The 16,534-nt window shown below is 38.2% G+C and overlaps 1 protein-coding gene across 3 annotated transcripts in view; it reads left to right on the top strand.

The window, feature by feature from the left end:
- The window catches only part of DCBLD1 (discoidin, CUB and LCCL domain containing 1), a 66,468-nt gene that overhangs the window by 31,626 nt on the left and 18,308 nt on the right, over positions 1–16,534 (top strand). For all 3 annotated transcript variants that reach the window (XM_032274955.1, XM_032274953.1, XM_032274954.1), the window contains exons 3-5: positions 4,841–4,975; positions 6,552–6,603; positions 10,383–10,455. In XM_032274955.1, the coding sequence (XP_032130846.1) occupies positions 4,841–4,975; positions 6,552–6,603; positions 10,383–10,455 (260 nt within the window). The remainder of the gene's footprint in view (positions 1–4,840; positions 4,976–6,551; positions 6,604–10,382; positions 10,456–16,534) is intronic.

Raw genomic sequence — 16,534 nt, 5'->3', positions numbered from 1 at the left:
TTCATTACAATTTTGCAGTACAGTAATAAGAATATGAAAGGGATTGATGTCTGTGTGGTAAGGGTAATTAAAGGGGTATGTGTTTATATTTTCCTTCTTTGAACTGCTTCCAGAAATATTTTTGTGTCTGTCATAACTGGGAGGATGAAACCAAATTAGAGTTTTACTGTATTTACATGTTTTTGGTCTAGGAAATCATATGTATTGCACGACAACTTAGTATGATGGTATATACTTTTATTTATTTGTGTAAAATATGTATACTTCTGTAACTTTTCCTTTCAACTGTTTCATAAAATCTAAAAAAAAATCTGAACAACTTGTCACTGATAATCAATTTAAACTTGCTTACATTACAGCTTTCATTTTTCGTTTGTTTGGTTTTTTGAGATGGAGTCTTGCTCTGTTGCCCAGGCTGAAGTGCAGTGGTGGGATCTTGGCTCACTGCAGCCTCTACCTCCCAGATTCAAGCAATTCTCCTGCCTCAGCCTCCCAAGTAGCTAGGATTATAGGCACCCACCACCATGCCTAGTTAATTTTTTTTGTATTTTTAGTAGAGATGGGGTTTCACCATGTTGTCTCAAACTCCTGACCTCCTGACTCCGCCCACCTCAGCCTCCCAAAGTGCTGGGATTATAGGCATGAGCCACTGTGCCTGGCCACCTACAGTTTTTATTAGAACTCCTTGGAATGCTATAGAAATTTAAGGAGAGATTACTATCATCATCACCATTTGGAGAGGCGTATATTAGTGGGTGAATATAAAAAATGTTATTTGAAAATATTCTAATTTATTAAAAGTGACAAGTTACTAGTTACTTCTTATTCATCCTTAGGTTTACAAAGCAAGTATCTTCAACCCTCTTATCAGCGCAAATAACAAAAGAATTTCAAACATATGTAAAATAAACGGAATAAGTTGGAAAAGTCAAGTATAGCAATCTGACTCACTTTAACTTTGCAAAACTGCTTATCATTCTACCTGATTATATAAATAAATTTAGTCTGAATGGCCTATCTGCTGTGCTTGTGAGCAATATTTTAGTTTATAAAAATCCACATTATTCATTACATGAATTACTTTTTTCCTGCTTCTTTACATTTCTCTTCCTGACTTCTCCATACTATTTCAAAGTGACAAGATTTAAAATATTTTACAAATCTTTTAGTGGGGTTTGGCTTTTACAAACTGTTGTAAAAAGAGCATTTCAATTCAATTCAAACAGTTTTTGGGAGGCTGTCACCTACCAGAGACTATACAGTCTGCTGGAGATAAAGGGATGGGTATAAAAGTTCTTTGCACCATGGAACTCAGTCTAGAGAGAAAACAGATATGACTGGTTTTTTAATGTATTCATTTCTTTAACAAGCACTTATATCGCTTTTACTATGTGCTAGATACTATTCTAAGTAATTTGAAAGTATTAACTCATGTAAGTAATTACATACGATGGCGTTTCTAAAGAGGAAAGTGATCATTTTTATTTAGATTTCACTATAATTTAGTAATAGGGAATGCTAGAAATTTGGCATGTGAGGGTAAGCATATAGCATTTCTTTCTTATTCTATCACATCTTCAGAATGTGGAACTTGGAACAGAGAGTAATTGGATCCTTTATACCAGAAGGGCAATGCTTAGTTGTGTCATGATCATCTGAATCTTTAGCAGTGTATTAGTCCATTTTCATGCTGCTAATAAAGACATACCCAAGACTGGGAAATTTACAAAAGAAAGGTTTAATTGGACTTACAGTTCCATGTGGCTGGGGAAGCCTCAAGTCATGGTGGAAGGCAAAGGGCACATCTCATATGGTGGTAGACAAGAGAAAAGAGCTTGTGCAGGGAACTCCTTTTTTATAAACATCAGATCTCATGAGATTTATTCACTGTCATGGGAACAGCATGTGAAAGACCTTCTTCTGTGATTTAATTACCTCCCATTGGTCTCTCCCACAACATGTGGGAATTCAAGATGAAATTTGGGTGGGGACACTCAAACCATATCATTCCGACCCTGGCCCCTCCCAAGTCTCATGTCCTCACATTTTAAAACCGATTATGCCTTCCCAACAGTCCCCCAAAGTCTGAACTCATTTTAGCATTAGCTCAAAGTCCACAGTCCAAAGTCACATCTGAGACAAGGCAAGTCCCTTCTGCCTATGATCCTGTAAAATCACAAGCAAGTTAGTTACTTCCTAGATGCAGTGGGGTTAGTGGCATTGGGTAAATACAGCCATTCCAAATGGGAGTAATTAGCCAAAACAAAGAGGCTACAGGCCCCATGCAAGTCTGAAATCCAGTGGGGCAGTCAAATCTTAAAGGTCCAAAACGATCTCCCTTGACTCCATGTCTCACATCCAGGTCACACTGATGCAAGAGGTGAGTTCCCATGGTCTTGAGCAGCTCTGCCCCTGTGGTTTTGCAGGGTATAGCCCCCCTCCCTGCTGGCATTGAGTGTCTGCAGCTTTTCCAGGTACATGTTGCAAATTGACAATGGACCTACCATTCTGGTGTCTGGCGGCCCCCTTCTCACAGCTCCACTAGCTGGTACCCAAAGGACTTTGTGTGAGGGGGCTCCATCCCCACATTTCCCTCCTGTACTGCCCAAGCAGAGGTGCTCCATGATGGCCCTGCCTCTGCAGCAAACTTCGACCCTGGGCATCCAGGCATTTTTCATACATCTTCTGAAATCAAGGTGGAGGTTCACAAACCCCACTTCTTGACTTCTGTGCACCTTCAGGCTCAACACCATGTGGAAGGTGCCAAGGCTTAGGGCTTGCACCCTCCAAAGTCACGGCCCAAGTTCTACATTGGCCCCTTCCAACCATAGCTGGAGCAGCTGGGACGTAGGACACCGAGTCCCTAGGCTGCATACATCATAGGGACCTTCAGCCTCACCCAGGAAACCACTTTTTCCTCCTAGGCCTCTGGGCCTGTGATGGGAGAGGTTGCTTTGAAGACCTCTGACATGCCTTGGGGACATTTTCCCCATTGTCTTGGGGATTCACATTTGGCTCTTCATTACTTATGCAAATTTATGCAGCTGGCTTGACTTTCTCCTCAGAAAATGGGATTTTCTTTTCTATCGTGTTGTTAGACTGCAAATTTTCTGAACTTTTATGTTCTGCTTCCCTTATAAAACTGAATGCCTTTAACAGCACCCAAGTCACATTGTGAATGCTTTCCTGCTTAGAATTTTTTTCCATCAGATACCTTAAATCATCTCTCTCAATTTCAAAGTTACATAGATCTCAATTTCAAAGTTATTTTCTCTATGCCACCAGCCTCTTTGCTTAAAAATTACAAGAGTCACCTTTGCTCCAGTTCCCAAGTTCCTCATCTTCATCTGAGATCACCTCAGCCTGGACTTTGTTGTCCATATCACTATCAGCATTTTGGGCAAAGCCATTCAACAAGACTCTAGGAAGTTCCAAACTCTCCCACATTTTCCTGTCTTTTTCTGAGCCCTCCAAACTGTTGCAGTCTGTGTCTGTTACCTAGTTCCAAAGTCACTTCCACATTTTCAGATATCTTTTCAGCAGTGCCCCACTCTACTGATACCAACTTACTGTATTAGTCCTGATAAAGACATACCTGAGACTGGGCAATTTACAAAAGAAAGGTTTAATTGGACTTAAAATTCCACATAGCTGGGGAAGCATCAAATCATGTTGGAAGGCAAAAGGCACATCTCACATGGCAGCAGACAATGGAAAAGAGCTTGTGCAGGGGAACTGCTTTTTTAAAAACCATTGGCTGTCATGATGCCTGTTCACTATCATGAGAACAGCACAGGAAAGACCTTTCCCCATAATTCACTTACCTCCTACCAGGTCCCTCCATAACACATGGGAGTTCAAGATGAGATTTGGGTGGGGACAAAGCAAACCATATCAAGCAGTTTTGTCTCTATTGGTTCTGGTTAGTATAACCCAGTTTTGTTCATATTGACTTGGAGCAGTCTTTTTCTTTTGTTCTTTTTCCTTATTTAACCTGATTGTTATTGTTGCTGTTGACTGTTTCCATACTGTTTTGAGAGAAGTTAATAAATAATACTTCTCTTCAAAATTTGCTTGCTAATACCTGTTTCATAGAGATTGTCTTGCATATGTTACTTTCAAAATGACAATTTAAAAGTATAACTTTACTTTGAGTAGTCTTAGGAAGAGTTTTTGTTATTTTAAGCTCCAAATCTAATTTTGTCCTTTAAAAGTTCATTGAGTTCCCCATTGCTTTTCAAGGAACTTATTCTGGAAACAATGTTATATCCTTAATTGTAAAATTTGTACTGTAGTATTTCAAAAGCTTTTGTATACATTTTACAAATTACAGTTAATTTTGGGGGTTAACCAGAAGTTACTGTAAAAGAAATATCAATGTGTATGCTGCATGTGAATAAGATTCTTACCATGCATTGCAAAGTCTTTTAATTTTTGGACTTCCCTGAAGAAAATGATGTTTTAGTTTCTTTGAGTAATGTAGGAGGCCCCTAGAATAACATTTTTGTAATAAAATTTCCTTAACTACCTAATGTGTTTGACCTTTGTCTTCTTTTTACAAAAAACAAAACCTATCTCTTGGATTGCTCACAGTTAACCAGTTCTACCTTATTGCTTGTCTAGAGTAAGCCCCTTTCCCTCTTGGCTTAGGAGATATACAAGTTCACATCAGTCAGAAATTATCAGTCTGAGTGTTAAGCGAAATTTCAGTTGGTAAAGATTATAACCATACATACGTATTGTCTAATAAATTTGGCCTTTAAAGGAAAAAAATCCTGTATACCAATCATTTGTGGTGGTCTAAAATTGGAAATGTGCCATAAGTATGATTTGTTTTTAGGTCCATACTGTGGAAGTATGACTGTTCCCAAAGAACTCTTGCTGAACACAAGTGAAGTAACCGTCCGCTTTGAGAGTGGATCCCACATTTCTGGCCGGGGTTTTTTGCTGACCTATGCGAGCAGCGACCATCCAGGTATAACAGAAAACTCAACACAAATCTCTAAACCATAACTGTCAAAGAATTCCTTTTGCTATTTATCACCATCCCTGGACATAATTATGGTCTCAGATGCAGAATTAAGATACGAAGGAGAAGGAGGAGCACTGTGTCTTTATAAATGATTTAGGTCTGAACTGAATCATGTTGTAGCACAGGGGTATCCAATCTTTTGGCTTCCCTGGGCCACATTAGAAGAAGGATTGTCTTGGGCCACACATAAAATACACTAACAATAGCTTAAAAAAAATTTGCAAAAATATTTTATAACTGTATTTTAAGAACTTTAGGAATTTGTGTTGGGCTGCATCCAAGGCCATCCTAGGCTGCATGTGGCCCAAGGGGCATGGGTTAGACAAGCTTATTAGCATATTGATCAGTTGACTTACATGGGATAGGATTCATCTCATTTTTCCTAAAATCCTTGGATAGCGCAGCTTTGTGTTCCCCTCCTGACCCTTTTAAGTCCTGGGTATTCTCTCGAGCCCTCTCCCAAACTTCTTCCTAGCTCAGGGGCAAGACTTATCACCAGGGAGCCCCTTCCCAACACACACCAGTGCACCACCAAGGGAGGCATGCACGGTGTATGCAAGATGAAGAAGTCAGTGTCACACAGTGCGATAACTGTAAAGCTGAAACTTGTATGTGAGAGAAGGGAAGGGAAACATGAACACAGATGAGAGAGAGAAGCATGGGCTCCTACCCTGGGCTCTTGTGTTTCAGAGTAATTATGTGCAGCCCACACCCTGTCTGCTTATAGTCACAGAGGTTTCTGCTCTCAGTCCTCTCTGGCAGAAAAGCTCTGGGAATGAGGTGCACCATTCATTTTCCTCTTAGCTAATCAGCTCTGACCAATCACAGCAGGTGCCTGCATGGTCAGTGTTTATCATATGCTGCCCTCAAAGAACTATTACAGTAAGTGTGGGATATTTTGGAAACCATACTATGTTGATCTAAATGCATCGAGATCCACTGTGTCTTAGCCTCACCTCAGCCTCTGTTGCTGAATATTAGTTTGGTTCTGTAAATTACTCTATAGAGCACCTTCTTTCTTAAAATGCTTGATTCTGGTTGACAAAAGCTTGTATGCTGTAGGTTTTCTTTTCAGAGAAGTAAACATTTGCTTCTCTGTCACTGGATACCACTGGCTAAAAGTTGAATTAAAATGTGGGAACCTTCTCTATGAACTATGTTGGGCTTTTGAAATTATTTTGTTCCTGTCAGGGGACATTATACACGTAGTCTTTGTAGGCATGTAGTGGATAGCAAATAACAAGTGTTGCTTTTTTTTTCTGTTGAATATAGATTCTGCTATCATTTACCAGATAATAATGTTGAAAAACCATCATTGGTGGCAGAAAAAAGAAGTGAAAGGAACTCATTAAATACTGGAGACAGTGATTCTCAGTATTTATTTTTTAAAGGAAAATTCTGATAACTACATAGTGAATAAATGCTTTTTAAAAACTCTCTTTTATTTTAAAAGAAAGCTTTGTAGCACGAGTGACCTAGTTTCCATTCTGTTAATTGCAATTATCTTTATTTATGACAGATTTAATAACATGTTTGGAACGAGCTAGCCATTATTTGAAGACAGAATACAGGTAAATATAGGTATCCTAACTGTTGCAGTCGTGTATTGCTGAATATTTTGTTTTCCTTCACATTAAACCAGATATGTTTGTACTTAAAGTTCTTTTAACCATTCATGTTGTAACTAATGAGGAATATTTGAAGTAGTTTCTTATATAGCAGGAGGTCAGCAAACATTTTCTGTCAAAGGTAGATAGGAAATATTTCAGGTTTTCCACATGCAATCTCTGTTGCATTTATTCATATAATCTCTGTTGCTGTTGTATCAAAAAAATATATTAAAAAAAAAAGCAGCCATAGACAATGTATACACTAACAGACATGCCGTGTTTCAATAAAACTTTATTTACAAAAACATCAGTAGGGTGGATTTGGCCAACAGGCCATAGTTTGCTGACTCCTGAGTTCCACTATAGGTCCCATTACCAAACCTAGACTGTATTTTTTTCCTGGCCAGTATTTGGGAATAACTTTTAAAATTCTTTCATTTGGGAGGAGGTGCATTTTGCCTTTATCACGAGAGAAAAACCTGCTGCAAATAAGAAGATGAAGAATTTCAACCCAGCTTTACTTTAACTGGAAACGCTACTTAGCCACTTTGATGTACATTTCCTCATCTATCAAGTAAAACAGTCTAAAGCAGAATTTCTTAGCCTCGGCAGTATTGATATTTTGGGTCAGATAATTCTTTATAGTGCAGGGTTGTCCTGTGCATTGTTAGATATTTAGCAGCATCCCTGGCCTCTGTCTCCCTGGCATCTGTCCTAGCTGTCAGTTGTAATAACCAAGAATGTCTCCAGACATTGCCAAATGTCTCATGGTGGACAAAATTTCCCTCAGTGGAGAACCACTGGTCTAGAGATCCTTGTCAACAACACTAACAAAAACTATGACTTTTAATTTTGAGACAGGGTCTTTCTTCATTGCCCAGGCTGGAGTGCAATGGCATAATCATAGCTCACTATAGCCTCAAACTCCAGGGCTCAAAGTATGCACTTGCCTCGGCCTCCCAAATAGCTGGGACAACAGGCTTGCACCATCATACCTGGCTAATTTTTAAATTTTTTGCGGAAATGGGTGTCTTTCTATGTTGTCCAAGCTGATCTCTAACTTCTGCACTCAGCTTCCCAAAGTGCTGGGATTACAAGTGTGAATCATGGACCCAGCTGTGACTCTTTAGAGTGCTTTCCTAGTGCCCGGTATACCTCTCTGCACTTAGCACAGAATAAGTAGCTCTTGTGAACATTTCAACACGTCTGCAAGGAAGGTTCTGTTACATCCTAAAAACTGAGGTACAAACAAATTAAGACTTGCTGAGGGCTACACACCTCATAAGCGTAGCCAGGAAGTCAGGCTTAAGAGCGCATGGTCTCAGACATTTGGGCATTCTAATGAACGAATTATTTTATGTGCAGAAACAACTCTAGGGTTACTAATATTAAGTCTAATAGAGGGAAAAAATGAAAATGAGCAATAATTGGATGTTGCTTTGTAAAGTAATGTTCATCCAATATACACATACGCCAGTATTATCTATTCTAGCTATACCTCTACAGTCCCAGTTGGTGATAAGAGTCTCTGGGCATCAAATGGTCATTTCCTGTTCTCCTAAAGAAAGGGAATATATCTAAGCTTACAGGGTGGCATTATGGTACCAGATCAGATCAGATCAGCTTTAGCCCAGCCATTTTATAGTGTTTAGATTAAAAATAAGGCATCGTGACTAATACAGGTCCACAAGCCCTCATCCATAATTCTGAAGTATAGAAAGCTTTGAAAGCCTTTGTAACTCATTTGGTGGTGATTCTTGATTAATGTGACCTTAAATTTGTTTGACAGCAAAATTAGACTAATATGAGACCATTTAATCTTTATGTGTGTTATTTAATATGACCATGCATTTGACACAGGTATTTTAATGTTTTTTTATTAATGTGTGCAGGCCCCACCGGGGTCTTACACCATATACATTATTAGAACTGTTTTGCTTTTCCAGAATCCAAGAAATTCTGAATTCTGAAATACAGCTGGTTCTAAGGGAATTGGCTCTAGGGAATTGTGAACCTGTAATAGGAATTCCCCTTATTTTTTTTTCTTAATTTCTTGAGTACTACTGCAATGCAGGGACTCCAAAAGGTCAATGGGAAAAAATATGGAATATTTATTTGGATAGTTTTGATAGTTGTTACATATATAATTTGCCAAGTCGGCAGGAGGACACTGAGAAGAAATGAAATAAAAACAACTTCTATTCTGGAATCTGTTTGGGCTGGTACACTCTTTTTAAACAAACCAAGTAAACATTATGTAAAATGGTGTGTATATATAGAAGTAAGGGCACATGACATTCATCTTCAAAGCTGACAACATTCTTTTAATTCCTTGGCTTTCTTTTTGCATATTTTTTATAGATGTTTATAGCTGTCTTCATATCCTGCTGATAAGTTGACACTTGAAGGGAATAGAGATGAAGAAACAATCTAAGAGAGACTATATGCAATATCAGGTTCCCATTGCTAGCTGGGTAGTGCCAGAGCTTGGGTCACTCTGCTGTTAGCCCTGACACCCTTCAGCTGCACCACATACTATGACATGTTTCTGGAAAGTTTCTTGAAAAATGACTGTTAAATAAATGGAATCCTAAATTTTTTGGCGGGGAGGAATAGAGTTTTGCTCTTGTTGCCCAGGCTGGAGTGCAGTGGCAGGATTTTTGGCTCATTGCAAACTCCGCTTCCAGGTTCCAGTGATTCTCCCGCCTCAGTCTCTAGGGTAGCTGAGACTACAGGTGTGCACCACCACACCCAGTTAATTTTTGTATTTTTAGTAGAGACTGGTTTCACCATGTTGGCCAGTCCAGTCTCGAACTTCTGTCCTCAGGTTATCCACCTACGTTGGCCTCCCAAAGTGCTGGGATTATAGGTGTGAGCCACCGCCCTGGTCTTGGAATTCTAATTTTAAAGTGTATACTGTTTTTCTGATGGCAAAAGTATTTCATAATTAATGTAGATCACACTGTCTAATATAGTAGCCACTAGCCTCGGGTAGCTAATGAGCACTTGAACTGTGGTGAGTGCAGATTGATGTGTGTTGTATAAAATGCACCCCAGATTTTGGAGGTTAAATATGAAAAAGAAAATAAAATATCTTATTGGTATTTATTTCTGTTTATTACATGTAGAAGTGATAAAATTTGAACATGTTGGATTAAATAGAATATATTATTAATTTTGCCTGTTTTTACTTTTTAAAAATGTGACTTCTAGAATATTTAAATTTGTATGTGTGGCTGCCATTATATTTCTATCAGACAGTTCCATTAATATAATGGAAATATTACAGTATGTATAACATGGAAAGTGAAAGTTCCTCACAATTCTCCTCCTGGAGAGAATCTAGGGATATTCTTCCTTGTCTTTTTTATCCATAGAAAACATAAATTGTTACATATTTTAAACACTTCTTATAGAAACAAGATTGTACTATAAGGTTTAGAGATGTTCCTGTTTGTGAAAAATATTTATTGGATGTCTTAGACTCAAGTAAAATGCATTAGGGAAGCTTGTTGTTTAATAGACTTTATGGTGAATCCTTATATAAAAAAAAATTATTGTGTAAAAGTTGCCTTTAGATGAACATTGTAGATCAATCTGTATTTTCACAAATCAGGTTTCTAAGTTTTCATTAAAGCAAGATATTATATGGAGGGCAGAAAATACTTTAAAATTTAAGTATAGTTTAATATTTTTTGCTTATGTAATTTAATATAAATTTTTTATTTTTCTTTTTCCAGCAAATTCTGCCCAGCTGGTTGTAAAGACGTAGCAGGAGACATTTCTGGGAATATGGTAGATGGATATAGAGATGTAAGTAATGGAGAGTAATAGCAGAGAATGAATTAAAAGGAGTAAGTATATATACTTACTCCTTAAAGTGAATGTTACATTTTATATATACACCACTTTACTCCAAATTAATTTACTCTGCCTAAATTAATTACTGAGTAAAGTTAAATGAGATCTAAAACTCCGGATAGATGCATGAGTCTCTCTTCTCTGAGAATGAATGAAATAAGTATAAAAACTAAGGTTACCCATGCATTCATTCCTATTTCTAGCATTTCCAGTTAAGCATACTATAAATGAAATGAAAAACAAACTTTTCACCATCTGAAAGTATTATTCCATCCACTTTTTGTAAGAGGTTATAAATTTGCATTCTTTTTATTATGGTTTATTTCTTTAATATTCCACTGGTTCCTGTAATAGACAAAGGGCATGAATATTCACATCATAGAACAGTGATATTGTATGTGGGGCCAGTGAAGCCATCTATCCTGCTCTTATTCCCCTCTCTCCTTGCAAATCAAGTTCTTATGTCCAGTAAGACTATATGGGTTATGTAGTAATACATTGTGCCCAGAGAAAAATAAATTCCAAGGAATTTATTTTGCTAAACTGCATGTCCTATCTCCAGATACATAATCCTCCATTTGTTTCTATTTACAGATTTCTGTCCTGGAAATCTAGTATCTGATTTTTAAAAAATTTACATTGCTATTTGAAGTAGTTGGGTTTATAGCCTAGCTTTTGGGAATTGCCTTGAGTTAGAACTATCTATAGCAAAAACCTATTGTTATGAAACTGTTTTTAAAGTTATTTATGTGTGTTTTTATGCCTAGGGAAAAATAACCTTTATCTACTTGTTTCAGGTGATTGATAAATCCTCTGTGGTGTGGGGAAAAAGCTCGACTTTTAATTTTCACTTTTGGCACATTCTGATTCTGGAAACAGCAGATTTTATTTTGCTTTTCATTCCTTTTTTTCTGTATTTTTATTTATAAGATTGACACAGGATACTCATCTGACCTATAAATTGACTCTTAAAATGATTTACACTACCTCAGTTTGAAGATTTACTTGGTGCAGGCAATTCTTAAATGACTACGGGGAACTGAGAAATAAAAAGTTGACATTTTTTTCCCCAGCAATAGAAAGTTTTTATTTATTATTTTCCTGTTCTGTGCAAGAAATGTAAGAATTATGTACAATAAGAGAAATAGCATAGTTTTTTCTTACTGTGGATGTTTATCTTACATGATCCGTTAAGTGCTGGCAAATAGGTTTCCTATTTGACCCACTAACTGGTTTTGCACTATTTGCTTTTAGAATGATTTTATCTGAAAGGAAATTTGTGTTTTGAAAGCTACCCTCTTCAAAGAACTCAGATTAGTGCCTTTTTTGTATATGTCAGTATCATGGATGTATTAGATATGTATTGCTGCATAATAACACTACCACAGACTTAGAAGCTTAAAATGGCACATATTTATTATCTTTCATTTTCTGTGGATTAGGAAACTGGACATGGTTTAGCTGGGTTCTCTGCCTCAGGGTCTCATAAGGGTGCAACAAAGGTGTCAGCTGGGGCTGCAGTCTCATTGAAGGCTCAATTGGGGAAGGATCTGCTTCTAAGCTCATGTCATGTTGACAGCATTCAGTTACTTGTGGGTTGTTGGACTGAAGACCTCAGTTTCTTCCTGGATTTTGGCTGGAGGCCATCCTCAGTTCTCGCCATCTAGGCCTTCTCAGCGTGGCCACTTGCATTTTCAAAGCAAACAAGGGAAAGTCTTTGAGGAAAGGCATCTCCTAGCAAGATAGATTACACTCTTGTGTAATGTTATCATGGGAGTGGTATCCCATCAATTTTTCCATATTCTTATAGACTTAGAAGAAAATCTCAGCTCCCACTCACACTCAGGGGCATTCAGGGGGCTTCCACAAGAGGGAATACAGGGAAGCAGGGATCATTGGGTTTATTTCATCTTGGGAAATGTGTTCAGTTGCAGCAAGTCTTTTTGGAAAAGTCTTTGCAAAACCAAAGCATATCCTGTAGGTCAGGAGGACCTAATCTGTAAAATAAATAACTAGAGTTGCTGTTGAAGAAGCAGGTGCCCTGTCTCAGGGAAGAATATATTGTCTTACAGAGCTATTATAGAAAAGGCATTGGTTTATTCTGTATTGCTCCAAAAGGCAGAACTGGGATCAGTGGATAAAAGTTACAGGGATGCCAATTTCAGCTGCATATAAGGAATAATTGAACAATGCAAAATGGGGTAGGCGGTCTTGAGACAGTGATTTCCTAGTTGCTGGAAATGTCAGGTGTAGATGTTACAATGATTTGTCAGGGATAGACTGTCTTTGTGTGGGAAGGGTGCTGTGGTGTGGAGACAGGGGTGGTCTGTCAGGAGGTATGAGCGAGGAACTTTAAAGGCCTTTTTGAATTTTTGAGATTCTGTAGCTCTGTCTCCTACTGACAATTAAAGCATCCAAATTGGTATATGTTTCCAATGCCAGTGAAGGAATATGGGCTTCTCTTAAGATCTGCCTCACCTGCCCCCAGAACAGTTTTTCTCTTGGCACCTTCTCCCCAGCCTGCTAACTATACCATCTGTTTTTAAGCAGAACATACCACTTAATTAATTGGTTTCAACAATTCTCCTCTCCCAAAAATGTTCAATAAGTATTGTAAAATAGAGACAGTATACATGTAGTGTGCTGCAGTTTAGGAGGAGAAGGGGAGAAACGGGGCCTCTTGTACACACCCAGAAAAAACAGAGGGAAATACATGATAATGGCAAGTGATTATCTCTGGATAATGACAATGTGAGTGATTTTTTTTCATTGTTTCCAACATTTCTATAAAGAATGTATATTTTATGAAGAAAACATTATTGATATGCTAATTATGAGTACTATAGCAGCACAGAAACAATTCATATGATAGAAAGAAGCATATATTTGATAATTTAACATTTTACTTTCATTCTGCCAACACTTTTAAGCATGTGCTTTATACTACCTTGCTGGTTTTGGTTCATGTTTTATTAAATGCCATCTAAAGTGTTTACTTTTATGTTACACTTCCTTTTAAAACATTGTCAACACTGTTTTAGGATAAGTTGATTTTTCCTAAAGGAAGATTTAAGAAAATTCTGGGATGATTTGATAGTTGCTTGGAAAGTTGTTTAGTCTTAGCTCACACTAAGCTGTTGGCCATTGTTTATGGCTTAGTGAACTTCGGAAATCTTTATTGTAGATAATGCCATCCACCTGTAATTGCCTGAGCCGTGCAGATATTCTCTGCAGCTGGCCATTGCATTCCCTTTCCTAAAGAAGTATTACATTTACATTATTCTGCTTAAGTAAGTATATTTTGTTTAAAATAATTTACTAATTAACATAGGCTAGGTAATACGGCTTTCCAATATTTACCTTTCAGTAAGATTTAGACTTCAAAATAGCTAGAAAATAAAAGTATAAATTGTACCATGTGTTCAAAAGGGAATTTTCAAAAATCAGGTTCAATAAATATGAATTTAAAAAAATCAATACCAGGCCAGGCGCAGTGGCTCACACCTGTAATCCCAGCACTTTGGGAGGCCGAGGCGGGTGGATCATGAGGTCAAGAGATCGAGACCATCCTGGCCAACATGGTGAAATCCCATATCTACTAAAAATACAAAAAAATTAGCTGGGCGTGGTGGCGCACGCCTGTAGTCCCACCTACTCAGGAGGCTGAGGCAGGAGAATTGCTTGAACCCGGGAGGTGGAGGTTGTAGTGAGCTGAGGTCATGCCACTGCACTCCAGCCTGGCGCCTGGTGACAGAGTGAGACTCTGTCTCAAAAAAAAAAAAAAAAAAAGAAATCAATACCAAAAAAGTGACAACTTAAATAAACATCAGTTTTCTTTAAGTTGGATGGATGAAGGAGTGATTATTTTAAAGAAAATGTCTTAGAAAATGCTGGTAATTTTATCATAATAATATGATAGTGAGATTTGATGGCTAGTCTATTGGAGATATATCCTATGGCCTGCAATTAATATTAAAAGAAATGGCAAAAACTGAAATTACTTTTGCACCAAGCTATTATGGAAAGCCATAGCTGCAATTAAATAATTTTATAAAAAGGGTATACACCACTGAATTCCTTCAATACTGAGTACCGTGGGAAATGAGTATATTTATTGGCCTATGATGCTATTAGATCCTGTTGCTCATTGGCCTGTGAACCTGTCCTCTTATAGCCAAGAAGGCCCTGGGACATGCCCATTCCAGTGAGAGCTCTCTATAGGCAGGGTTCCTGGGATGAAGACCAGTGATCCCAAGGACAGTGGGAATAGCTGCCCAGCAGACCACTGAACCAATTTGGTTTTCATTTTGGGGTTTAGTGAGGGAGACAGGCCTGCATTGCTCCTATAAAATGTACACTGGGTAGCCTTTAGAGTCACAAGGTGACAGACCTTCAGAAAAGACCCTAGACCAGCAGTCCCCAACCTTTTTGGCAACAGGGACCACTTTTCTGAAAGACAGTTCTTCCGTAAACATGGTGAGTAATGGTTTCAGGATGAAAGTGTTCCACCTCAGATAACCAGGAATTAGATTCACATAAGGAGCACACAACCTCAATTGCTCACGTCCACAGTTTACAGTAGGATTTGCACCCCTATGAGAATCTAATGCCTCCGCTGATCTGACAGGAGGCAGAGCTCAGGCGATAATGTGCGCTTGCCCATGGCTCACCTCCTGTTGTGTGGCCCGGGTTCCTAACAGGCCATAGACCAGTACCAGTCCACAGCCTGGGGGGTTAGGGACCCATGCACTAGACAACATCCAGTTCAGGCTTCTCATTGTCCAGAGGAACGAGAAGCCAAGTGAAGAGTAGTGGAATGACTTTCATATACCTTGTGGAGTTAGAGGCAAAGCCAGGATGACAAGATAAATTGCTAAGTTTAAATTCAGGTTTTTTCCTTTTCAACTGGCTACTCCATTTTGTTTGCAGCCAAGAGTCCAAACTGATGATAAGAAAGCTTTTTAATGAAAGAAAATTCAGGAAAAATATACAGAAAATTTAGGAAAGATAAAAACACAAACTGCATTCTTAGTAAAGAGTATAGTCAGTTTCTCTCCTAACTGTAATTCTTTTTTCCCTCCAAAATTAGAGAGGGTAGTATCTGCATCTCTGTTTCAGCATTCTCACATTTTTTTCCTGTCATGAAATCTTTGGTCTCTTTTGTTATAATAGCAGTTATTGCAAAACTGACTCACTTTGCCAAACCTAATCTAGTTTGGGAAATATGAATTCTCTGAATTGAAGATCACAAAGTTCTCAATTTTATTGCAACTATATTAACTGCAAAAGATGACTTATCTCGTTAGTCCTCATAGTACTGTAACTTAAGTCTAAAGGAACTTTTTCATTGTAAATAAGGTAAACAGCATTGTTATTAACAAAAAGAGAAATTCCTAAGTCCAGTTATTGAGACACAATTCATGAGACACTGTTTTCTTTTGGCATTAATGGTCATGAAGAAGTGGAGCATAGCTAAGGTTTATTTTGGAAATGATGTTTCTCATCCCCTCGCTCCTGGGTCTGAGTGCCTTATCACCCTTTCACAGAGGTCTGTGCTTGGGAACCTACAGGCCTGTGCACCCCATGGAAAGTTCTAGTCGTTTCTGTAGCCCCACTTCCTGACTGAGCCAATTCCAATCCCACGACCCCCTGTAAATCAGAGTCAGTCTGCTGCTCCTGCTGCATCTGTCAGAACAGCCAGTAACCTGCTGACACCTCACGCTGAACATTGCAGGGCTGAGCTGGCACCAGCTTTTTGATGCCTCCTGAGGGGATTCAGGAAGTGAGATGGAGGCTGTCAGCCCTGAGTTGCTCGTCATCCCTGCAGGAACTTCGTTAAGCTTTCTGTTCCATTTAATGTTCTGTGGCTGTCATTAACATTGTGGTTTTGGTACCTTGATAAATCTCTAAATTAATTTGAAAATGGATGTGTGGAATTGAAGAAAGTTCAGCTTCTTAAATAATAACTTGGCATGTGTGTCTGATAGCCTAAGTGTAAGAAACTGGATCTGTTACCTATTTCTGCTTAACA

This window comes from Sapajus apella, unplaced genomic scaffold (assembly GCF_009761245.1).
Source record: "Sapajus apella isolate SASKATOON/1434 unplaced genomic scaffold, GSC_monkey_1.0 scaffold6, whole genome shotgun sequence".
Lineage (NCBI taxonomy): Eukaryota > Metazoa > Chordata > Mammalia > Primates > Cebidae > Sapajus > Sapajus apella.
Note: the sequence above shows the minus strand (reverse complement) of the source record. Positions and strands in the feature narration are given on the sequence as shown.